Source organism: Cyprinus carpio, chromosome A10, assembly GCF_018340385.1.
Source record: "Cyprinus carpio isolate SPL01 chromosome A10, ASM1834038v1, whole genome shotgun sequence".
NCBI lineage: Eukaryota > Metazoa > Chordata > Actinopteri > Cypriniformes > Cyprinidae > Cyprinus > Cyprinus carpio.
Window position 1 is genome coordinate 16,208,627 of NC_056581.1, and position 27,977 is coordinate 16,236,603.

Below are 27,977 nucleotides of genomic sequence, written 5' to 3' on the forward strand. Positions count from 1 at the left end.
TTAAAAAAGGCCTTTATAGTATTTATTAATTATTATTATTATTTATTTAATATTATTATAGTTATTATTATTTATTTTTATGCAAGATGTTTGATAAATACTACAAAATAATTATACATAAAAGTAAAGTATATATGCAATTTGTTTGGCAACTAGCTGAACTAATATAAGTTTAAATTTGTATATAATTTATTTTATTTCAGTTAACTTTTAAGCAACAAAAGATTTTTTTACAATAATAACCCTGAAACAATTGTGCAATGGTGTACACCGAGAGTTTTATTATTATTTTTTCAACATTCTTTAACAATTTTTTCAAGAATTTGATGCAAATAATATGAAAGAATTATACATAAAATTAATGTAAATGCAATTTGATTAGCAACTAGCTTAAATAAAATAATTTTTTTATATATTTTATTTTATTGCAGTTAACATTTATTTTAATTAAAAAATTAATTTAGTTAACAATAACACTGCAACAATCTTGCAACTGTGAACACAGTTTTTTTATATATATTTTTTTTTTATCTTGATATCTAGCTGAAATAAAACAAGTAAACTACAAAAATGTTTTCAGTTAATTTTAATTATAATATAAGTAACAAATGTTTTTTTCTTTTTTAATTTTAGTTAACAATAACAACCTTGCAAAATCAACAGTGCAAAATCAAAACTTTCTTTTATATTTTTCAACATTTTTTGCATTTCATTGGTTTCATAAATAATACATATAAAATTTATCCAAGAATTCGATACAAATAATAGAAAGGAATTATACAGAAATGTATATATGCAATTGGCCTGGCATCTATCTGAAATAAAAAAAAGTTTAAGTTTTTTTTTATATTTTAATTCAGTTAATGTTTATTTTATTTAAAATAATGAATTCCTTTTTTTCTGTAGTTTTAGTTAACCCTGCGACTGTATACATGCAGCAAATTCAAATGTTGATAACCAAGACAGACTGTTCCCGTCAGAAACCGCAGGAGGCAGATGAGCTTTTGTTGAGCCACTTAAGAAAGATGATTTGATCTTCTTAGCTTATCGTTCTATTAGACGAGCACCATTAGCGATCTGCAGGGGATTCCTGCACCCCCCACCCCAAGCTTGGAGATCTGCTTCAGTCTGTCAGGCTGCTGGAATCCTGTCGCTCTTAATCAAACCAATTACAACGCACTGGGCGTCAAATACCACAGCTCCTTAGGATAGTGACGTTACGCACAAAGACGGCTGATGCATGAGCGCTCTTTAAGCTGACAAGGCCGATCTGCCTCATTTTTCAACTCTTTTTCTTGAGCAATACCTCATATGTCAACACAGGTGTTGAGTTACACAAACATACACTCTAGAGGATGTTTCCGTTCTACTTTGATAATGACTTTTCTTTGCATCTGGGTCACATCGCATCTGCACATCTTTCCTTCAAACCGGTGATTCAAGACCACAAACAGCCACACCAGATCAAGATGAAAACATTTTTTTGAGAGTCACGCAGGTCAAAGGTCATGCTTGTGCAAGAGAAAACTTTTCTTTTAAGGATTCAGACCACAGTAATTTTGTCTGAAGCTGATTTTACAATCGCACAGCATGCAAAACCTTTCAGCCTTTCAGAAATAAGCCACAGGTGCGTGTTCTTTCGTCTCTGCCTGTGTTAATGTTTGAGGGATTTTAATACTTTGTTATGGCTCACGGAGACAGAATTAAAAGGATTCAAAGACACCTTCGCCCTAAAATCCAGTGAAAGATCAGGGTGGACGAGATCCAGTTAGAATCAAAGGTCTAAGCGAAGAAGAGTTGACTGAAGAGATGTGACGTGAGTGTGCACACATGAGTTATTTTTCAGTTGCTCTGAGCCTGTGCAATTCGACTTGCATGGAAACTACCAGAAAAAAAAAAAAAAAAAAAGAAAACGTTCCAATTCACAGCGTGTTAGTTTATGACTGTATGAGCTTATAGAAAGATCATATCATGTTTGAATGTTTAGTTGGACATGATGGATATGAAGTTTTATGCCCTCTGTAAAAGAAACATGAAAGACAAAAAATTTTTCATTACATAGTAATATAAAGTTTTAAATAACCAAAATATCTAAATTATAATGTTTTAATTTTAGAAGAAAATTATTATTATATTTCTACATTAATATAAAAACACTTTTATATAATATAATTTTATTATAAAAATAATATATAAAATAAAATAAATATTTTAATTATTTCACTTAGTTTAAAAATGAAATTGATGTATGATAGAAAATATATATTTTAGATTCTGGGACTGGTCACTATTCACTATTCATAACTATTAACATTTTTTGGAGTTCAGCATTAATATGAGGTTTCATAAATAATTTATATATAAAAAGAACGAGATAAAAATTATACAAAAGAATTATGCAGAAATGCTATTTAAAATAATTTGTCAATAAAATATATATTTTATTCAGACTATAGTTATGTTCACAAATACCCAACTACCCATAATAGTTTGCATTATGTATACTATGAATCTGTGTGCATGATGTATGCAACTTGCATTATAAAACCACAAAACACCTCATGGAAGACAATTCCCACAATGTGACGTGATCAACTTGTCAAAATATTATGTATATGTCATTTATTTTAACATTTTATTTATAATAAAAAATATAATATAAACAAAAAAATAATATTATATATACAAATTAATATATAATTTTTAATTTATAAAATTTATATATAATTATTTGAATATTTTTAGAGAAATATTATTGTGTCACTCACTCACACGCACACACACATTATCTGTGAGCAACTGTGTATACAACCTCAAAAACTTAATGGAAGCATACTCCCACAATTCAGTGTAGTCAACTTGACCATCCATAGTAAAAAGTAAACAGTAGTACACAGAATGCAGTAAGCAGTCTAATTGTATTTTATTTATTTTTTTAAACTTCATATATTGGCTATGCAGCATCTGCATGTGTGTGTACCTGAAAGAAGCCCGGAGGAACGGGGCCGACCGGCATCCCCTCTCCTGGGGGCATGTTTCCAAGGACAGGACTCGGAGCTGCTGCTGCACTCTGCAATCACAAACACACACACAATTCCAGTTAAACACACACATACAGCTACCGGCGCTTCCCCAAACACTGCACTGTGATGGTCATTCACCACTCAAGGACAAACACATACACAAACACACACACACCCATAAACACACAGTCACTGAAAGCCAAAATCTACATGTCTTAGACAGACACATGGATAGTGTCAACAGCTGCTAACCACCAGAAGAACTGGCTTTCTGTCTGAAAACGCATTCAGCCGCCTCTGAAAAATTCAAGCAAGCAGGCAGGGATGGTAGAGGTCAGATGGCAGGCCAAAGACACATGAAATAAGACAGGATTACTGTGTCTGAGGACGCAGAGAGCCGCGGGCGGGCGGCCGCACACCCCATGCCGGGAGCTAATGAGGAGGCCATTTAGGTTCCTGTGCTAGACTCAGTAAAGCACACACTCAATGCTTGAAGAGAATGGGTCAGTCTGCAGACGTGGATGGATGATGGGTCATCATGTTGACCTTAAGGTCTCCTTCTGGTGAAGTCAATCTAAACAATCAATCAATCTTATGTTATTTATTTGTACATTTTCTGATTTATTCTTATTTTCCTCTTCTTCTTCTTAAAATATAAATGATTATAAATTATAGTATGAGTAATAATAATAATAGCAACAGTAATAAATATAGAATTATATATACATTTGTAGATTTTATTTATTAAAATTACTTACAGTATATTTACCTTATATACACATCTAAATATAAATAAATAATTATGTTTTTATTTATTTAACAATGAATAATCACAATAATGCAAATAATGTGCGTGCACACTAAATTTGTATTTAAAAATTATTACAAAAATAATATTTAATTATATATTTACTCAAAACCTCTAAATATAAATAATATTTATATATAATAAATTGCTATACATATTGTATACATGCTATTATTATTATTATTACTATTTATAATTAATGAAAAAAATCATAATAAAATAACACACATAATGTATACAGTATATTATTTAAATATCATTCCAAAAATATTATTTGTATTATTTGTCCACTTTATTAAAATGTATTTATATTTATTTATATATTTATTTAAAACCTTTAACTATCTATAGTTCTATAATTGTATATATTTTATTATTATTATTTATAATTAATAATAATAATAAACATTGTATGTATTTACTTAAGATTACTATTTATAATTAATGAAAAAATCATAATAAAATAACACACATAATGTATACAGTATATTATTTAAATATCATTACAAAAATATTATTTGTATTATTTGTCCACTTTATTAATTTTTTTGTATATATTTATTTAAAACCTTTAACTATCTATAGTTCTATAATTGTATATATTTTATTATTATTATTTATAATTAATAATAATAAACATTATATGTATTTAATGCTATGTACTTATGAAACCTATAAATAAATATGATGAATGTGATAAACATGTCTGCAAAAATACATTAATTTATATAACTGAGTCAAACACACAGGGATGAACAGCAGCATTTTACTAAATAGTTTGCTACAAAACAGAATACTTTTTTAACCAGTTCTCATTGGAAAAGGTACTGGAAAATCTGCACTGCTTTCAAAACACATGAGCCGCAGTCACCCTAATGAAAAATTGAGTTAATTTCGTAGCGTTGCTGCTGTTAGTTACAGTTAACACTGTACATGAGGATGAGTCGAGATGTACAGTAATGACGAAAATCTTTGTTTTGACATTGACAACAGCCATCAAGTGACAAACCTGCTGGGACTCAATGTTTTATCTGGCACTAGGGTGCTTGTAAGTGCCACGGCTCCAGGCCGGATTGGCACACCAGCACGGCCGCAGCACCAAGACGAACTGTGCTGCAATGACTAGAGACTGTGTGTGTGTGTGTGTGTGTGTGTGTGTGTGTGTGGAGCTTTACTGACATGCAAAGAGAGAGACACACACACACTTAGACACAACAGTCTGATTATCCTTGGCACACAGGGAAATGAGCAGGGGAAATGCACTCACATCCGCCCAGTAATAACAAAGAAATTGCTGGCAAATTGAAGGTGGAGAAATACACGACTCGGAAGAAGCGTTTTCTAATGCTAGACAATGAAAACAGCTACACAACTTTTAACAACAGTTCACCTAGATCAGGGGTCGGCAACCTATGGCACGCGTGCCAACAGTGGCACGCAGAGGCCTAATCGCTGGCACACGAGCAATAGGGAAAACTGCATACTGACGTACATTTTGAGGTATTAACTTCTCATAATCATGCCTGTTAGGAGCAATAAATACTATTAAAGTGTGATAATTGCGCTAGTCACAGACAGCTATATCCAGTGATGCAAAATTTTCTCAAATATGGTCATTTTGAGAAAGGGAGAGAGAGAGAGAGAGAGAGAGAGAGAGAGAGAGGTGTCAATTGTCTGCGTCTGTCTCTCTCTACAAACAATGAAGCTGAGTTTATTTACTTAAAAAAAGCGATTTTGCCCTCCTTGTTGCTGAGAAATATAATGTAGCAATTCAGTATCGATTAATAAAAGTCACGTGGCAGCGCTGACAAGTTTATGAGCTTCTGAATGTTACTTTTTGCACAGCGCGATCTCAGATCTCCGTGTGCGAGTGGTGTGTGTGTGTGTGTATGTGCGCGAGCGCATCAATTAAAGCAGCGCATTAAGGGTGATTAAACTCAACTGTTTTAATGCATTGGCCTTGTCACACACACGCATACGGCACACTGTATATCTGTTATTCAAATTTTTTTTTGAAAAAATCTTTAGAAACTATTTGCATGAAAATTAAATAGGCCTATTGTTTTGTTATAGCATCATTTAAAAAGGTGTATGTACCATATAAATACAGAATACATTAAAACAAGGGGGGGGGGGGGGTTGTTGGCACAGGTGTGAAAAGAAAAATTAAAAATGGCATGTCATGCCGAGAAGGTTGCCGACCCCTGACCTAGATCAACAAGACGTCATAAAAATCACAACTGAGAGAGAGCCGTGCAAACGTCCGTGGCGGTTTATCGATGCCGAAGCCGTCTTTTGTGGTGGTAAATAAGATCCCGCTATGAGGGGCTGAATATTGTGTTTTCCTGCAGTAATGCTGAAGTCTCATCTCCTGATAGCAGTGGCACAATAATGAGCCTAATGCCCTCCGTGCTGAGCAAGCACTCTATCAAAACTACCAAGAAAGATATACTAATGTCCCTCGGCTCTTCAGGGTCCACAGTCAGTCATAAAACCCTCGCCGCTGAGGGCACGGCAATAAAATCTGCCTTCTGATTAGAGTAACTTTCATTTAGCGTGCGTCCCAATCAGGGGAAACCAAAATGGCTCTAATGTAATAAGAAAAGATGTCTGACTGTCTTAAAAGCGAGCTGATAAAAGCGTTAACAGTGACCTGCCACAGCTAATGTGTTTAAGCTTTTGTCTGACGTTGATTTGCAGTGGGTGTTTTTAATACAACTGAAAATTTCACGCTGTGTACAAGATGTGGCAAAAATGACTTGAAAATCTAGATATTCACTGACGCTCTCTTGCACAATTAAAGATCGTTCACCCAAAAATGCGCTCATCCTTAAATCATATGAATTTCCGTTTGGCAGAATATCCTAAATTGGCAGACTCTGTCAGAATGAAATGTATTAATTAAAATAAATAAATAAATGAAATTAATTATTTGCAATTAATTAAATATACATATATATATATATATACAGTACAGGTCAAAAGTTTGGAAACATTACTATTTTTAATGTTTTTGAAAGAAGTTTCTTCTGCTCATCAAGCCTGCATTTATTTGATCAAAAATACAGAAAAAAAATGTAATATTGGGATATATTATTACAATTTAAAATAATTGTTTTTAAATTTATTATACTTTAAATTATCATTTATTTCTGTGATGCAAAGCTGAATTTTTAGGATCATTATCACATGATCCTTTAGAAATCATTCTAATATGATGATTCATTATCAAAGTTGGAAACAGTTCTGCTGCTTAATATTTTTTCAGAACATGTGATACTTTTTTAGGATACTTTGATGAATAAAAAGTAAAAAAAAAAAAAAAAAAAAAAAAAGCTATGTTTTTAAAATATAAAATATTTTGTAATAACAATATACACTACTGGTCAGTAAATTGCGGTCAGTAATTTTTTTTTTCTTTCTTTTTTTTAAATAAAATCAATACTTTTATTCAGCAAGGATGTGTTAAATTGATAAAAAGTGATAGTAAAGAAAATATATTATTAGAATATATATTATTAGAATTTTTTTTTTTTTTTGAATAAATGCAGTTCTTTTTAACCTTTTATTCATCAAATATATTAGACAGCAGAGCTGTTTCCAACACTCATAATAAATCAGAATATTAGAATGATTTCTAAATGATCATGTGATAGACTGGATGTTACATGTGACACTGAAGGCTGGAGTAATGATGCTGAAAATTCAGCTTTGCATCACAGGAATAAATTCTTTTTTTAAAGTATATTCAAATAGAAAACTATTATTTTAAGTTGTAATAATATTTCACAATATTACTGTTTTTTTTCTGTATTTTTGATCAAATAAATGCAGGCTTGATGAGTAGAAGAGACTTCTTTCAAAAACACTAAAAATAGTAATGTTTCCAAACTTTTGACCTGTACTGTGTGTGTGTGTGTATATATATATATATATATATATATATATATATATATATATATATATATATATATAGTATAAAAAATATTATTTTAGATAAAACACAATCATAAAATATACAAAGTAAAACAAACATTATATATATAATAATTAAAATAAAATAAAATAAAATATACATAGCAATATTTTTGTGTACTACATTTTTATAAAATACAAAACATATGTATAATTCAATATTAAACTAATATTAATATTAGTTATATTTAATTATTCTAATTATTAAAAAATGACTATTTAATTACATGAAATTTAATTAAATAACTACAGAACGTAGAATATAATAAAGAATAGAGAGAGAGAATTTTTATTTACAAATTGCATTATATTTTTATAAAACTAAAAATGTTATATCTACAGAAAATGTTTTACCCACACATATATATACACACATATAGAAAAGAATAAACATTAAATTTACTTCTTAAAAATGTAACTTTAAAAAAACCACACAATCGATGTAAACAGCAATAAACAAGCACTTAAGACGAATCTTGGGTGGAAAAAAACACATGTCCCAACTATTGCAAACCTACCACCTTTTGGCAAAGGCATTTGTATTATTAATTATTCAGCGGTTACTTTTCAGGGACTACAGTTACCGTTTGGCTCGGTGGCACCTGGGGTTTAATTCGGTTCTAAAGCGGCCGTTTCTTAAGTCTTCAGTTGAGTGTTATGGGCCTGTGAGCTTTACATTCATGCGACAGAGAGCTTGAAGTGCCGAGTGTAATAATGCCATTCTTGGAATTGTGAGGGAACTGATAAAATGCACATCCTGCTGGGAGTTTATTTAAGAGAAGAGGGAAAAGGATTAAAACAGCATGGCTTGACGCATATTCAGCATGTAGGGTACAGCTTAATGGCTATTTAAGCACAGGTTTAGCTTTAAAACCTGTCAACAGCAGCACAGATCTCATTGGTAAATGCTGTTTGGCCGAACAGTTATGGGTACTGCAATCGTTAGAGCTTGTCCCCGTATGCCAGACCCTTGCCATCAACTGGCAGGTCCGTCCTCCTGTGTCCAGTCTGCCAATGTTAATTAAAGGACTTCTGACAATTAACAACTCAACAGCCTGCCGCGGGACTCCCTCCACCTGTGCTTCCCACTTGATTCCTGGTGGTTACAGAGCGTGTTCCCGATTAGCACTGATTAATGAAATCAATTACCTGTGACAGGGAGCGGGAATGAGTGACTGGAGAGCGCTGGACTTCTAACAGACAGTCCACTATCAATATCAGTGACTCATAACTCACTGGTGTTACTTGTAGTTACTTGTTTGTTATAAAAAACAAATTAATTGAAATGAAAGTATTTTTAAGTAATGTAATATTACTAATAATATAATTATTATTATTATTTTTACTATTAGTATTAACATCCTTTACACATTTACATTCTGAAAATAGTAGTCTTATTATAGAATCAATATTGTTCTAGTATCAAAGTATGTTTTGTAATTTTATAATTCTAATGTTACAAATTATTTGTAAATATTATATGGTGGATTCACTTAAACAGGGAATAATAATAATAATAAAAATGTATTAACAAAATGATTAAAATAATGTACTAAATCATTTACTTAATTATTATTAATTTATTTATTAAGAATTTAATTTAAACCAGTGTATCATTAAATAATGTAATAATAATAACAAGCTATTATTGCATTATTTAATGATATGTTTTATTAAGTTCTTAATAAAAATTAATAATTCAGTTGATGTTATTATTAGAAATTATAACAAATGATTATTACAATAACATGTTCAATAACTCATTGTTAATGCTTCCAGTCTTTGTCGAGTGAGAGGAATACACGATGCAACAAAAATCACTAAATACAACTCACAAACTCAAAAGCAGAATCTTCCCAAGAGGACTTGGAGGTGGCAATAGATCAGTAAAAGTGAGTGTCTTCTACCTACAAATACCTTCTTACAGACGGTGTGTTACAAGAGAAGATCGATTCAGTATGCTGCTTTAATGAAGCTTTATCCAGCCTTGATATACAGGCCAAACAACAGTCTGTCAACCTTTCAGACAAGCAGTCACAACAGAACAAATCACCCTCTGAGTGGAAAAAAAGCTAATGGGTTTCAACATTTGTGATTCTTCAGCATTGTTTTGATGCACAATAGCAGCATTGTCAGTCCCCGAGTACGACATTTGGATATGTTAAACAAAAACTCTTGTCAAACAGAGAATAAAGTTAAATCAGATGGGTTTTAGTAATGTTTACAATATTCCCCAAACAAGCACTCTAACTTTCAGCTGCCATCAACATTTCTAAGAAACACCCCTAAAAGCGAAAATGACCTATAATGTTAGACAACACTGGTAACTGTACACAAATTAAATTACAAGTTTTATTAATAATTTACAATACAACAAACAATTAAAAAGTAGCTAGCTACACAACAAGCTACTAAAAAGTTAGCTGAATACATTTAAATAATTAAAGATAAAACGGCAAAAACAAATAAAAAAAAGGAAAACTTTTTTTTATCATTATTTTAGCAATCCGAGCACTATTAATGTGACAAAAAAAATAAAAAAAATAAGGGTGATAGCAATCATTTGTCTAAATAAAGATAAAATGTGCACTAAATTTAAATATTAGTTTTATTTAAATAATACATCATTTAAATAACCTGAGCTACATCTGAAAAGCAACTTTTAACAAAATATTTCAATAAAACAAAGAAAGGACTTCTGTGCAGGGACACAGCTACTAAAAACTAGCTAAATAAATATTTATAAATATTTTGTAAAAATAATTAAATACAAAAAAAACAAAAAAATAAATCTAAAACAGAGGGTGTTACGGTACATGGTTGTAATAAAAGCGCACGATGAAGGAGTTTTTAATAAGCATCTATTTTTTAAATAAGAGTCTACGTTAAGAGTTTTTAATAACACACTGAACGACAGAAACTGACGGCTTATAAAGGAAGGCAAACTACAACACAGGTGAACAGAATGGACGATGATTAACTATTAATGAGAACAGGAAAAGAACCAAATAAGGACAGACAGGAACTAAACAGAAACCGACACGTGACAAGAGGGAAAAATTAAAACATTATTTATTTTAGCAATATTAGCAATATTAATCTGACATCAAGACATTAATATAATTAAAGATAAATGCAAACTAAAGTTAATGCAAATATTTAATTTAAGTAACATATCATTTAATAAATCTAAGCAAAATCTAAAACTAAATATTTAAATAAATATTTATAAATATTTTCATAATTGAAAGACAAAAGCACCAAAGATAAATCTAAAAAAGGGAAAAGAGAGAAAATATTTATAATGCAATATAATGTAAATATTTCATTTAAACAATATATTTAAATCATTTAAGATAAATCTAATCAGCAACTTTTAACTAAGTATTTCAATAAAACAAAAAGTGAAAGTGACTTATGAGGAATGACTCTTTTAGGAACTAGTTCATTGAAATGAACCATCAGAACAATTTGATTGATTAAAATTTATCTTAGGAAGAATGTGACATGAAAAAAGCCAAGTAGCATTTTGTGACACTGTTTTTGCTAGAAAATGTAGTTGTATTTGCTAGTAAAATGAGCTGTGGTCTCGCTACTGAAAAATATAGTCATGTTGGTAGCATCACTATTTTAGATAGTCATGCCATGTTTTATGTAAACTATAATATTGTGTGTGAAAAGCAAAATAACAAATGTTATGGCGACAGTCAAAGTGTGGTGCTTCAAGCTAATCCAGCCAAGAAATTTGGATATAAAGTATTTAATTAAAAAAACACTTTTCCTGTCATTACTGTTCCCATTTAGTAATTTGAGAACATTGGACGCAGCCTGCTATGAACATCCATCTGTTACCACATAAAACAGCAAACCACAATATATTTGCTACTAAATTGCTTGTGGAAGTGACTAACATGAAGAAAGAACACAAATACCTCCCATGATGCACCTGGGGTCAGTTCAGGACATTTGGAGACTCTGCAATCCTCAAATCAAGCCTCTTAAATGGAATAGCACACAGTCTGGGTCACCAGCATGGGGTCCCGAGATGGGATGGAGGGGCTAATGGTTACCACACTGCACTTCCCCAGGTGGCAAATCCCCAACAGGGAACGGTAATGAGGATCCCGTTCTGGCGGCCAGCTTCGGTGCCAGCTCTGCTGTACGAATGGACAAACATTTGGACTGGAAATTTCTCCTGGGAAGCCAACAATGCTGCTGGCCTGAAGTCTGTTCCGTCTTTGTTTTGGCAGGAGCGCTTGACGCACATTTGTCAACACTCTGCGATGCCTTTGCAGTGCCGATTAAAAGCTCAAATTGGAATAAAGATGCGATTACTGCGAGGAGGACTCCTGCTGTTCTGTGTTGACACTGTATCTGCTCTAAGATTCATTCAGCTGAATGTATGAAGTTCACCTGAGCTCATATTCAGAGAGAGATAAATGTGGAAGATAAATTAAAAAAATAAAAAATAAAAATAATAATCTTTAGTACTTTGTGATGTACTCTAATGTTCACAACATAAAAACATTCATATATTCGGCGCTCAATAATGTCACTTGCCTTAAAAGACTTTTTTTTGTTTTCTGTGAAATATGGTCGTGAAGTCTGCTTGCCAACTTTTTAAACTTAAACTGAAATATACTGATGATATTCTGAAGAACGTTGGCAAGCAAAGAGTTGCTGGTAGCCATTGACTTACATAGAATTTTTTCCTTACTATAGAAGTCAGTGTCTACCAGAAACTGTATGCTTACCCACATTCTTCAAAATAACTTATTTTGGGTTCAGGAGAAAAAAGACAATCATTGAGATTTGATGAATTATGACAAAATCTCTTTAAGGGTAAAATAATTTGAGTGGCCAACACAGAGCTTTGTTGCAGGAATAGTTTGAATCAGCAGTGGTCGAATTGTAAATAAATTCAGGCGGGATGATGGGGCAGGGGTCCTGTAGCTAACGTCACACAGTGATTATAATATTTTTCTAATTTTTAAACATTTTTATTTAACAAAAAATGATCTTTCTTTATTGAACTATGATTAATAAGCTTTTCCTTCTCGGGTTTGAAATGTGTTTTTTTTTTTGTTGATAATTAAATTATATTTTGCTTAATTTGTTTTTCTGCTGGGGCTTTGGATGATTTAGGGCTGTCAACTGCTTTCTCAAGACGCGTTTTGTTTAGTTTTTTGCAAAGTCAGTGACATACTCAATTAAAACTGAGCATCAGTAAGTATTTTGTAAATTACAATATTTTGCCATGAATTCCATTATCTTCCTGCAAAAGCGTTTATGAATTTATTTCTTTATAAGTATAGTTGTATGATTTTCAGCAATTGCAAATTATTGTTGCAAACTGTCTTGTAAATCTATCTTTATAATATTATTTTTAAATGCATATATTATTTTTGTATAAATTTTTTACATTTACTATTCAGGTATTTTCAAAAACCCTCTTGAGTTTTCAATATTTCTTAGGTGTCTCAATATTTCATTCTGTGCTATATATATATATATATATATATATATTCATCAAAACTGTTTTGATGTGCTTTGAGTGATTTTGGCCTGTTGCTAAGTGGTTGCTAGGGTGTTCTAGACCTTAAATATGACTTTGGTCCAGTCTGTGGGAATTGTTTGTCTTTTTTATCAATAGTAACAGTGATGCTTGCTTGAAATTGATTGCTAGTGACTGTAGATGATGATAGCACTTGAAAATATAATCATGCACTTAACGTAAACATACTACAAACAACCAATAAAAATGATTGCAAGTGCCATTAAAAACATACGTTCAAATAACTAATGCAGTCGCATCATAACGTGGATTCCCAACAAAACTGAATAAATGTATTATGAATAACCAAACCCCTTACATAAGCATATTTCTTATTGACGGCGTGCTAATGTGCGTCCATCAAACGATATGTCAGTAATGGGAATCGGTGATGTCATGTTGTTTCAGGGAAGTGAAGGCTAAGACAGAGCCGCATCCTCAATGGCACAAGCCCAAGCTGCTAACAATCACATCAGGTCCTCATTTCAAAGCCCAGATGAAAAAAAAAGGTTGCCTAGGAAACGGCTCTAGTGCACTGCACCTCCCTGGAGGTCCACCAATGCTAGACAAGGAATGAGATCCTAGCGCTCACCCGGAATAAACCACACTGTGTCGAAACTCCTCCATCCGACTAGAGCAATTACAGCGAACTATTACAGTATCATCTGCCAGGCTGAAGGTACTTGTTGACATGTCACACACGTGACCACAACAAAGCCGTCGTGTGGTTTCTTATAACACGAGCCGCTTGTCATGGCTTTCATCACAATAACTTTGTGGTCGGTAGGAGGTTGGTAAAGGGAGAACTTTGAGAATCAACACAGAAAATAAAAATCACAAACTTTTTATCTCAAATGTTTCTCATGAATGAAATGGAGAGCATATTGAGACTCTCAGATGTGTTCTTGAGGACAAAGATCTCAATACTCCTCTGGAGTTTCAATAGATGTCTCAATAATATCTCATTCTGTGCTCAGATATCTCAATATGAGCTCAAAGTTTTCTCTTTCGAGACCCCAACAGAAGCCCTCCTGATTCTCAGATGTTTCTCCTGTGAAAGATCTCTCAATAATTTAACACTTGCATCCTTTAGGGCTTCATATGCATTGTAGGTTTCAATACAATCACATCTGAGAATAAACACAGAAAAGAAAAGTAGATCTATTTAATATCTGTTAATAACTGTTTCTCCAGATGAAAAAGAGAGAGCAAATTGATGCTTCTCAGATGTTTCTTCTGAAAGAAGAAGACCACAAGTTTCATTAACCACTTTGTGGTTGGTAAGAGGTTGGCAAAGGGTGAACTTTGAGAATGAACTAAGAAAAAAAAAAATTGATGTCTTCAATTTCTCAATTGTTTCTTCAAGACCCCAAATAGAGTCCCTCATGCTTCTCTTCTCCTCTCCTCTCATGTGAGCCTTCACTATGCATGAACAATTGTCTAATTGATGTGCTTGTATCTCTTTTAGGACAAACATCTGAGATAAGAGTGATACTTTAGGGTGTGACTGAAGGGTGTGACCTCTGGCACCGACTACAACAGAAGCCATGTGGGGTGACAGCAGGGTGGTTCCTTTGGGTGGGGACAGATTGGGCTCAACTGAAAATGTCGTGCTCTTCAAATACGTCCCTCCCATGAGATTACACTCACGTTGACCTTAGTTTTAACTGTCCAGAATCTGACCTGACTTCAGGGCTCAAGAAGAGAGGTATTCAGTTTTACAGATGCCCCATAAACCTGGTTCTCCCACACTTTTCTCCAGTTCATCTCAGTAAATGGGCCCATCCCGTTCTCTGCAGCATGAGCTCATGGTGCTGTTGTGGCTTGTGGGTCTGGCCACGTCTGCATGGCAGGGCTGTGTCATCTTTGGCGCCAGTGTGAATGCGCACTCCAGTGTTTTATCAGTTCATCAGAGGTCTGGATGCGGCTCAAGGACTGCCTTACTGCTGCCGGCCTGTAAAACTGCTCCCGTAAAAATCATTAACTCTTAGATATGTCTCCTCTCTCTCGGTTTATACATGTGAGTGTGAATAAAGCAGAACCCAGTAGAAAACTTTATTGTTCAGACACTGCTCTTTCATAGTTTAGGAGACTTTACAGATTTATCATGTTTCTTTGATACAACAACATTTTTATGAGTAATAAAGGTAATCACAAATGAGGCAACTGCTCACATACAGTAAAAATTTAGAGCTATAAAATTATACATTACTTAGATTATTTAGTCTAAGAGGAATTTGATTAGAAATATTATATTGCGTTCTTTGATTATAGACTTCAGTTTCTTGGAAAATCTCAGCCAATAATAGTAATATTATGAACATAATAATAACATAATATCAAATACTAATATTATTAGTTTTTATGTCTTTTCATAATTTTATATATTATAAGTGTTTATATGGTTTAATATGTCTCAGGTGAAGACAAATCTGTGGAGCTGGCTTTAGATTTTTCTTTCCAAAGCAAAGCAAAATAGAACTAAACTAAACAAAACTAAAAAAAAAAAAAAAATAGTAGTAGTAATGTCTCATATGTCACATATGAAAAAAACCCTATGAAGATTGCTTTTTCCCCTATGGGGTTTATAATAAAATAGAATAAAATTTCACATACAGTATGTCTTAGGAGAAAAATCTGAAAACTAGGAAACTTAAGAAAAGGTATCCATTTGCTCTGCATTTACATCTCATTTCATTCATGGAGAAACTATTAATGCATTATATGAAAGAGATCTCATTTATGTTTTTTCTTGCCATGGTACATTCCTATTTTTCTAAATGAGGACTGACCAAACCATTAAGCAGAATACTAAAAGTAAGATGAACTGCTTGTAATAGTTTATTTTCTATAGCGGGAAAAACAGAGTTGCAATTGTGTTACTGAAAGTAAAGAAGTCTAGACAGAGAACTGCTCATTTTCAGGACATATGCTGCAGGAATGGAGTATTGACTGGAATAGACTGGAATTGTATCTGTGACAGAATGCTAGATTACTTAGATTGTAGATTAGAAGTAAATGGGTGCAGCTGGAAAAAGGGCTGTTTCTAATGTGAACACAAACCACAGCACCTGCCAGCAGCCCATCTTTACCACTGAACACAGCAGCACTGCGACTGCCAGAAACACCAACTTCAGCACGCCACAGCGATAATGCAATTAATGCCAAAGTTCCTTACGAGTTCAGCAGAGATGCATTGCAATTACTATTGCTCATAACTCCCTAGCAACCACACAGTGCACCCTAGAAACCGCAAAGAAATCCACTATAAACCACCAAACGACACTGCAACCACCTACAATGTAAAAAAAAATACTGAATAAAGAATGTCTGATTTATTATATTATCTGTGCTATTCTTAATAAGTAAGAATATATGAAAGCTTGTTTCCACCACAGGTCGCAAAATGTCTTTTTTAAATTCCAAATTTACATCTTGCAATTCAGTTTTTTCATTTCCACCATGGACAAAAAAAAAAAAAAAAGTAATTATAACTTTTTATCTCATAATTCTGACTTTTTTTCTTTCAATTACATCTCACTATTTACACTTTTCTTCTCAGAATTGCAAATTATTTTTTCTCAGAATTGTGAGTTTATATTTGGCAATTATGAAGTTTTTCCCTGAATTGTGAAGAAAAAAGTCTGAATTGTGAGATAGAAACTCAAAATTGCGTGATAAAAAGTCGCAATTACTTTTTTATTAATTTATTTTTATTCCGTGGTGGAAACAGGCTTCCACGGTAGTTTCAGATTGACTGATTGAATTCCTTTCAAATAACCAGACACGTTTTGCTTGAACAGGATGTTTGCGAGGAGAAAGGGAAGAAAGAAATCGCTGTATCACTGGCCTGAGATTCAGACAGACTGATCTATCAAAGAGAGCACAGCCTCAGAAATACACAATCATTACATCCACGTCCCTCCCAATCCCTCCCATGAGGCTCTGCTGATCCGAGGTGTATCCGACAGACTCTCTAATAACCCTGGAGCGGTGGAGAAAGAGAGAGAGAAAGAGAAAGAAAGGCCAGACCCAGCCAAAGGTGACATTTACACAAGAGAGTGCATAAAAATATGAACATACCCAAACATGCACAAATCCAACAACAGACACATAATATTTTGTGTAACACACATACACACACACACACACACACACACACACACACACAGTCGCACGGTTATATAAAGGTGCGTAAACACGATTTGTCAGCAAATTCCTGCATTACAGCGGATGATGTGCATGCTGAGGAGAGAATGACGTGTCAGACGTGAAACTTGGCAAATGCACTTCTAAAAAACAATAAATACAATAATAATAATAATAATAATAAAAACACTATATATTTACAATAAAAATGCTAATATTCTTTTAAAAACAAAACAATAATATAAAATATTTACAAAACAAATGTCAAATAGAATAATACTATGCATAAATAATATATATAATAAAATAAAATGTGTAAATAAAACAAAAACATTACTTAAAATTAATAATTGATGAAATTAAAATTAATAAATGTTAAACAAAAATAATGCTCTATGTAAATAATACAAAGTTTTTAGAAACTTCTAGAAACAAAATAAAAATATAATTTAAAAATCATAAAAAAAAAGTTAACTAAAATAAAACTATTCATACACGATACATAAAAAAGAATATACATTTAGAAACAAAACAAAAAATATCATTTAAAGATAAGGAAAAAATTAATATTAAATAATATTAAATTAATACTATATATAATACAAAAATAGAAAATATTTTTAGAATAAATCAATCAATCAATCAATGCAAAATATATTTTCAAGATATCTAAAAATTATTTATGGCTGGTATTTTCTCTCTTGACCTGCTACTGCTATTGGCAGAAGTAGCAAACAGCTCATTTTAGACCATGCACACAAACCAGCACAACAAGCACAAAGTACAACAATAAACACCTGAATTAATCATTTGACTAAAATAAGCATCATTGACGCAGACTTAGTAAATGCATGTCATTAAGGCAGCCGTTGTGGATTGTTTTAAGCCATTTTTGTGCCTGTGCGTCATGCTATGACTCCTGCGCGCAAAGTGCCACGATGTACTGATGTCATTATGATCATTAATATCACAATCATAACACTCATCAATGGAAATCTGTTCAGTGTCATATCCTGCTTTGATTAATATGCAGAATCTCACTAATTGGATGCCTAATTAATTCAGCAGGGCATCCTGGAGATGTTTTGGGGTGACGCACAAAAGATGCCTTGAATAGCATGCTGTCAGATGCACCGTCATTGAATCCCAGATAGCCGAAGGATATAAAAGTCATTCCAAACATACAAATTCAAGACCTCAAGTGCTGAATAAATACTTAATATGCTTAAATCTGAATACTTAAATCTAATAAAAATTTGATTTTAAGGGTAAATGGTGTCTGATAAAACATGAAGTTTTCGGGGTTTGTTAAAATCTCTAACTCTAAGTATGAGCAAACATGACTAACAAATACTAAATAACTCTGCAAAAGCGAGGTTAAGTCAAAACAAATTGTTTCAAAACTGCTTTTTGGTTTTAAGGACTGTATCATATTGAAGGTATTCAATTATGGAAAGTGAGTCTTAGATGAACCAATGGTATTATTGGATGCAAATTTATTCAAAGCATATGCAAAACTATGAACTCCCTTCTATCAGCTTCTCATCTCTCTATTCCACTTCAGCTCACGTTTGGAGGTGTAGCCGGAGAAGATTCAGTGAAGTGGGGATTTTATTTTAGATATTTTGCCTTAATTCTCCATTTCTGGGGGAGCTCTTGCTCCCGAAACATTAAAAATAAATCTTCTTCACCACTGAAAGAAAAAAATAAAAAATAAAAAAATTTGAGAGTGAAGAAAAGACCACCTGCATCTCCCAAATCCCATTCGGCATCGCTATCCTGCATTATGAAGGAGCTTGTCAGGCAGCGAGTGGCCGCCTGCCTCCTCTTCCTCAGCCTGCCGACTCGCTGCTCATTCATCATTTACACAGGCAGAGGCAGCTGAAGCTCAAATACTGACTCGCTGCCTCGTACCACCAACCGACACACTCATACAGCACTGCAGCAAACGATTCACAGCCTCTTCAGCCCACAAAACATTACAGCAACAACCTAAAACTCCAAAAAGTAAAAAAAAACCATTCATTCAAAATATATCAAATACAAGTAGGGTTGTCACAATTCTAAATACGAATTTGGATACCACAATGTAATCTAATATAGATTTAAAGTAGTGTTGTTAACGTTAACTAAGAAAAAAAAAATGGTAAAATTTAATTAAACATTAAAAGGTAAAATAGGTAAAAAAAAAAATAGGTAAAATAAGTTTAAGTTGAAATATGAAAAAATGACTAAATCTAAAATAAATATGGAGCTAAAAATAATATTAACTAATAAAAATGGCAAAAACTAAATTAAACTAAAAAATAAAATAGAAAATACAAAAATACTAATTAATTAAAATTCAAAAACTAATTCACTATATTATATATACTATAAATAAATAATAACTAAACAGTACTATAGATAAATAATACCAAAATGACTGATTAACACACTAATTTTTTAAAAGTCATTTGTATAGACAGCATTAATATATGAATATATTTTATTATATTTTATATTTTCACCAAAGTATCCATACATTTTTATATACAAGCTTTTGTGGCATAGTTTTAGCAGTCACCCGTTTTTCATAAAGCTGAGCATATGCTGAATTTCAGAGCGTGCGATCAGACATCAAGTTGAAATGCATGTAATGGTGCCCATTAGCTGAGTCTGCTTTATGCATGTTATTTTGTACATGAATGATTGTTGTTTTTGTTTTTGTTATTATTATTTTGATCGTCATGTATTTTGTATGCATATCGTGTCATATTTACCCTGTGTATATCTGATCTGGGAACGAAGATTGATAACGTGATGCGGAGGAGAAAGTATGAGGTGGAAACTAGCATGTTAATGATGTGTGGACTCGGATGTATATAAGGGGAGCGCAAACGGAGGGGAAGGACAGTTCCGCTTATGCCCGGCGAAGCTAGACCGGCGTTCACTTACGTGGAATGCTTCATCGAAAGTCGGAACAATGGGCCCTGTGGTGGATTTTTGGACCGAGCACGGTATTTTCCACGAGTGAGCTGTGCTGACGCAAAGTGCCGGTGTGGTAAGCAGCGGGGGTTTAAATGTGTGAACTGCTGTGTGCTGCTTATGATCGCTATGGAGTCAAACGGCCGCAAAATGAACTGGTTTTAAAGTGGACTAAATTGGAAGAGACTGGAAAACGGACTTTGATTGGTTCTAATGGACTTTGCAGGTTATTATGCTGGAATTTCCTTGTCGATGATGCAATGTAATTTGTAATTGTTTAAAAGGTACTGGGTTATGAGCAATGTAAGCTATGTGGGGTGACAAGGGGAAAAAGTGGTTTAGAAGATGAGAAATGAGATCAATACACGCCCTTTGTTTAAGCAATCTATGAAGTATGATGTGTGTTGTTGTTGTTGTTGTTGTTGTTTTTTGATCAAAATGTTAGTTGCAGTCGCAAATGGATCCAACTTATGCCCTTGAAATATACTGTGAAATCCCTTATTGTAATTTTTTGGGGAAGTGTAAGGGGATTGTTACAGAGTGGTGGCCCGTACGGGGAAATGCTTGGTGTCGATTTTATGGGGCCGCTCCCTGTGAGTAAGGCCCGTAATAGCATGTTAATGGTGGTTGTAGATTACTATTCGAAGTGGGTTGAACTTTTCCCTTTGAGGGATGCTAAGACACCAAAAGTTTGTCAGATCTTGAAAAATGAAATTTTTACCCGTTGGGGTGTTCCAGCCTTTTTGGTTCCAGACCGTGGACCCCAGTTTACTGGCCAAGTTATGAATAAGTTGTGTGAATCCTGGGGAGTGGTACAGAAATTAGCCACAGCTTACCACCCTCAAACTAATTTAACGGAAAGGGTAAACAAAGTTTTGAAAAACATGATAGCTTCATATGTCGGTGAGCATCATCAGGATTGGGATAAAATGGTTACCTGAATTCCGTTTAGCGATAAACACAGCTGTTCATGAAACCACCGGGGTGGCTCCTGCATTGCTAGCTTTAGGACGGAATATAAAAGGCCCACTTGAGCGTTTGATTAAACCCATACCGGATACGTCAGCATATGACACTCTGCAAAAGCAACAGGAAATACAGGAAGAGGTGCACAGACATATTGGGGTAGCCAAATCTAGACAAGCTAGATATTACAATGCACGACGCAGAGATGTACACTTTGAAGTCGGGGATCTAGTCTGGGTAAGGGCTCATCCTTTGTCTAAAGCTGAAAGTAAATTCTCTGCTAAACTTGCGCCACGATGGTTAGGGCCAGCTAAAGTAGAGAAAAGACTAGGTCCCATAACATATAGAATTAGCGGGGTGTTGAGTGACGGGAAATCAGATACAGTTAATGTAGTTAATTTGAAACCCTTTTTCTGTAGCCCCAAGCCATAGGCTGGGGGGGGGGGGGGATGTAATGGTGCCCATTAGCTGAGTCTGCTTTATGCATGTTATTTTGTACATGAATGATTGTTGTTTTTGTTTTTGTTATTATTATTTTGATCGTCATGTATTTTGTATGCATATCGTGTCATATTTACCCTGTTGTATATCTGATCTGGGAACGAAGATGATAACGTGATGCGGAGGAGAAAGTATGAGGTGGAACTAGCATGTTAATGATGTGTGGACTCGGATGTATATAAGGGGAGCGCAAACGGAGGGGAAGGACAGTTCCGCTTATGCCCGGCGAAGCTAGACCGGCGTTCACTTACGTGGAATGCTTCATCGAAAGTCGGAACAATGGGCCCTGTGGTGGGATTTTTTGGACCGAGCACGGTATTTTCCACGAGTGAGTGGCACTGCTGGCTGACGCAAAGTGCCGGTGTGGTAAGCAGCGGGGGTTTAAATGTGTGAACTGCTGTGTGCTGCTTATGATCGCTATGGAGTCAAACGGCCGCAAAATGAACTGGTTTTAAAGTGGACTAAAATTGGAAGAGACTGGAAAAAACGGACTTTGATTGGTTCTAATGGACTTTGCAGGTTATTATGCTGGAATTTCCTTGTCGATGATGCAATGTAATTTGTAATTGTTTAAAAGGTACTGGGTTATGAGCAATGTAAGCTATGTGGGGTGACAAGGGGAAAAAAGTGGTTTTAGAAGATGAGAAAATGAGATCAATACACGCCCTTTTGTTTAAGCCAATCTATGAAGTATGAGTGTGTGTGGTGTTGTTTGTTGTTGTTGTTTTTTGATCAAAATGTTAGTTGCAGTCGCAAATGGATCCAACTTATGCCCTTGAAATATACTGTGAAATCCCTTATTGTAATTTTTTGGGGAAGTGTAAGGGGATTGTTACATGCATATCTGAGATTGTGTGTGACGATCGCATCTGATGCATAATGCCAAGAAGAGGAAGAACATTTGTAAAGCAGAAAGCATTTAAACAACAATCATAAAGTGAGGCCATTTGGAAATCGTATTACAAGGGTGGCCATGCACTCAAAGCAAATGTGTCCGAAACGCGTGGCTCGGAACAGGCCGTTTTTTTGCGTCTTAATCCAGTTAAAATCACGGCAACATGAGCCCGACAGGAAACAGGGAGCAATTCAATCTTCAATTCTCCTGCTTATTAGGAAGCTGAGTGCTGGCTAGCGCAGAGCTTTGTGCTGCACCAGAGAACAGGGCCGCGCAAACAGCCGAACCCAGAGACAGCAGGCCGAATGCTGGGTAAACAATGACGACGCACAGCCTCCCTCACGAAGCTCCAGACTGGAGGTGCGGAGAGAGAAAACGGCGAAGCTTATCCCAAAGTCTCGTCTGTCCCTTTCCCAAAGAAAGCAGCCGTGAATACTGTGGAGGCCAATCTTCCTGCCAGACTTTAATCCATGGAGAAAAATCCCGATGAGGATGCTTGGGGCAAAGAGGCAGCACGTCGACTTTGATATGTGCAGAAGTTGACTTTATTGTGGGGGGTTTTGAAAGCTTGCCTTCTCTCTGCGGTTTGAGCAGCCAGCTGTTTAGTGATTGTGCCGATCCAAACCATATATGATTTACATACTTCAAAAGCAGATTGTAGGAGGTTTAACACACACTCTATTCGTCCAAATCCAGACACAGTCTGCATAAATGTGTGACAAGCATCAAATCCCCATGGCTTGCACACTCCTGACACTTTTGGGCACTTTTTATCTACAGAACAGAAGAATGAGGACAGAAAATAATAGGAAACCAAAAAGAGGATTTCCCTCAAGAGCACCACAGCTCAATGTGTCCTGAACTGTTAGGCCACGGATCCAACACCCTTTTGGCACCGGTAGTATAAACCACATACAGTGTCTGGGAAAAGAAAATACATGGATGGATATTACATCTCATTCAGTTAAAGGGATGAAAAATGGTTACTTGTAGAAAATCTTTTGGTTGAAATGTATTTATACTCATTAAGACTCTGTCATTTAGAAAGAGACTGAGACTATTTGCAATACAGTTCTTGAATTTGAATTTAATTTGAATTGAGGTAGCAAACAAGATGGAAACTTGCAAATTGAATTTGAATTTAAAGGAATAGTTCAGCTAAAAAAATCAAATTAAAGATCAGTCATCATTTGTTCAACCTTAAGTTGTTTCATTCTTCTGTTGAACACAAAATAAGATATTTTTGAGGAATGTTGGTAACCAAACAGTTGACAGTAACCACTAACTTCCACAGTATCCTTTTTGCTCAACAACATTCAAGAAAACATCTACTGTCAACTTTTTGTTTGGCTACCAACATTCTTCAAAACATCTTCTTTTGTGTTTAACAGAAAAAAGAAACAACTTGAGGTTGAGCAAATGATGACTGATCATGAATTTTATTTTTTGGGTGAACTATCCCTTTAAAGAAGTAGGATTTAAAAAGAAACATCATATGTAATAAGTGTCAATTTTAACTATATATATATATATATATATATATATATATATATATATATATATATATATATATATATATATATATATATATATATATATATATATATACATACATATACACATATATATATAAACATTTGTGTTTTATATAAATACTTTCTTTATATTCAATAAATTTATGGAATTTAACAACAACAAAAAAAAGCTTAATTTTAGAGAATGCAATATCCAAATTTTTTTCTGAATTGTAAGTAAATTCCACTTCCTTTACTTCCAATTTAACTTTACTGTGTGTTGTGGCCATTTCAAATCAAATTCAAATTCAAATTCCAACTCATGAATTAAAAAGGAAGTCAATTTATAAATAAAATTAGATACAATAAATTTTTTTTTAAGTACAAACAATTTTTTGTGATTAATCATGTTAGGTTGCCCATGGGCGTGATTATAAATAAAATTAAAAATATATACATTATAATATGTATATATATATATATATATATATATATATATATATATATATATATATAATATATATATATATATATATATAAATAAAATAAAAAATCTATAAAATGTAAAATATGAAATAAAATAAAATAGTGATGCAGTGTGCTGCTCATAGTGCACATGTAACACTAGTCACAGAATGTGGGGAAAAAACAGTCCATATTAAAAATCACTCAAATAACACGGTACAAATATGTAACTCCAGTTGTTTTTATATTCAAATACATTGAGCCTAAGTAGAGGTCAGTTATCAGTACTGCTGCAACATCAGCGACACGATGTTAAGCAATGCCACTAGAAAGCTTTTAGTGGCTGTCATGTCATAAACACTTATTTCAGATGATACACCGTCACTTAAGAAATGAGCTCCCCTATCGTTTATATGATTGTGGTCAATCAATGGAAAAGCAAATTAGGTTTCCAAAGATCACATTTTGTTGGGGTTGGAAGTAAAAACCATTTCCATCTTAAGCATTAGCAAGTTCATGTTACATATCCCAATCGACTTTATTATCATAAGGTAATAACCATGAGAATGGACACCAGGATGAATATAGGTTATATTAATGTGCTAATAATGAATGAAACTGGGGACGCCGGGCTCCTTTGCTCTCTGGGTTGGCCTTGGCACATGACATATCTTCTGCTAGCTTGTGTGACGCACTTCCACAAGCAACAACAGTATCTGGAGCATCCCAGAGCCTGTTTCTAGATATGACAACCACACACTTGGCTCTTATCGCTGAAAGGAAACCAGCGCCAGCGTCCTTATGGGACATTAGTCTTGAGCAGATCGCATTAAACCCTTATCTGCCCAAGGATCAATTAGCATGGCATTCAACACCACTCGCAGGGCCCTCGGAGTGCATTAGAACTCCCCGACAGCCCAAAGAAACAAACAGTGACACGGTTGTTGTAATGAGGGAGAACAGACTCGGCTGGCATGTCCGTGTATGGTTTTATACTAACTCCATTAACGTGACCACCAACAGAGAAGTCATTAAGCTGAAAATGAACTGAGGCAAAGGCCGGGTCAAAGACCGCAGCTATGGAGGAAGCCATCCGAGGGCAAAAAGCAGAAGTTCCAGTGTGAGAAAGCAAAACATTCCATGTTCAAAATGCCATAACACCATAATACTCATACTATTTTTGCTGTGCTAAGTGATAAATTTGGACTGTAAAAAAAAACCCCAAACAACAACGCATGAACATGCTAAATATCTGCCTATGAAAATCATATTGATTTGGAATGACATAATAGTCTATAAAGTATACATGAAGTCGTGCTTCAGACTAAATGACTTAAATTACTAAATTAATAAACGCAGATAAAAATTATTTAAACCATTAAAATCAACCACCAACCCATATAAAAATAAACACACACACACAAACCCACACAAAAAAAATTATTTATTTATATGTGTGTGTGTGTGTCATATTTATTTATTTATATGTGTGTGTGTGTGTGTGCATGTATGTGTATGTGTGTATAAGTTTAAATAAAAATTGATGATGGTCACTAAATTATGAAAAAAATTTATAATTATTTTATGCAAAACTGCTTAAAAATAATAATAAAAAAAACATGAAAATGTAAAATAATATATACAAAATGTAAAAAATACATATTTATTTCAGAAATATGTGGACAGCATTCTGCTTGATAATCTATTACAAAACTTTTCTGTAGTTTAAACAGTACAGCATGGCACTGGCAACCTCAAGATCATGGGTTCAATTCCCAGAGAAAGCAAGTACTGATAAAATGTAAATGCGTACCTTGAATGCCATGTAAGTCACTTCAGATAAAAGCGTTTGTCAAATGCATAAATGCAAAGGACCAGTAGGAAGTATACAGTACACACTTCCCAAATAGTAGTATACTAGTATGCCACTGAAAACACAGCCGGAGGGAGAACCATCACGTCACACATTTATGGAGAGAGGTGACACTTTGACCTTATCTTGGAAAGTGACCTCTAGGAGCTCTCTTTAGATGTGTTCTCACTCCCTGAGGGAGGATGAGGAGGGCTTTATTCCCTATTGCTGTGGCTTTTATTCTTAGCACAAAAGCCACGGCGCTGACTCTGGCACGTAGGATGGCACTGCACGTCTGCCTGAGCCTCTGATATCCTCCAAATAAGGATGAAAACAACTCCCCCGTGCAACTGTCATTACATTGCCGGGAAAACAAAGCATATGTGCAACACAGTCCAAACAAAATCAAGCAACATCTGTAAGTCAACGTCAAATGTCTTTTTTTTTCTTTTCACAATGTTACATATTTTGGAGTGAAATACAATATTTAATCAGAAAAAAAAAAATGTAGAGGACTGAGAATTACACTACTGTTCAAAAGTTTGGCGTCAGTAATAATATTTTTGTGAAATAAATTAATACTTTTATTCAGCAAGGATGCATTAAATTGATCAAAAGTGACAGTAAAGACATTTATAATGTTACAAATGATTTCTATTTCAAATAAATGCTGTTCTTTTAAACTTTCTATACATTAAAAAAGGAACAACAGTTTCCATAAAATTATTAAATATTTTAAACATTGGTAAAAATAATAAATAAATGTTTCTTGAGCAGCAAATTTTGGCTTCTTTCAAAAATATATATAATTTTCTTTTTTTCTTTTTTTTTATGTGCTCCGCTATTAGGGGTTGTCAAAAATCGTTTTCTTTTTTTTAACAGTGGAGTCCAAGCTTTTGAAAGGTAGTGTATGTGGATTGTAAAAAGTCCATTAAGTATCATAACAGAGTATAGAGCCAGACAATGGATTTGTAACCATACAAAGTTATTACACTTTAACAAAAAAAACTATTTTTTCTTTTGGAGTAATGTGTATCAGTGATGAACCATTGACAAAAAGAAACAGAAATGCAAATTTATAAAGCAAACTTCATCAATTTTGAGTTTTTAAAACCACAGTCATGTGATATGGTGCATCATAGCTGTAAAGTGCATTTGCTGTACATTGGCGATTAGTCACAGAAAGCAGGCAATGTATTGGACAGAGATGTTCTCGTTTAAGAATCTAGAGCTCTCTGTAATTACTCTTGTTGTGCCTACACTCCAGACGCTCTCAGAGGAAATTCAGCTAATTGGTGCTGGAAAGAG

General features: G+C 33.8%; 1 protein-coding gene across 3 annotated transcripts in view; it reads right to left on the minus strand.

Annotated features, from left to right (window-relative positions):
* The window catches only part of ssbp2b (single stranded DNA binding protein 2b), a 64,343-nt gene that overhangs the window by 13,882 nt on the left and 22,484 nt on the right, over positions 1-27,977 (minus strand). For all 3 annotated transcript variants that reach the window (XM_042765426.1, XM_042765427.1, XM_042765428.1), the window contains exon 5: positions 2,981-3,070. In XM_042765426.1, the coding sequence (XP_042621360.1) occupies positions 2,981-3,070 (90 nt within the window). The remainder of the gene's footprint in view (positions 1-2,980; positions 3,071-27,977) is intronic.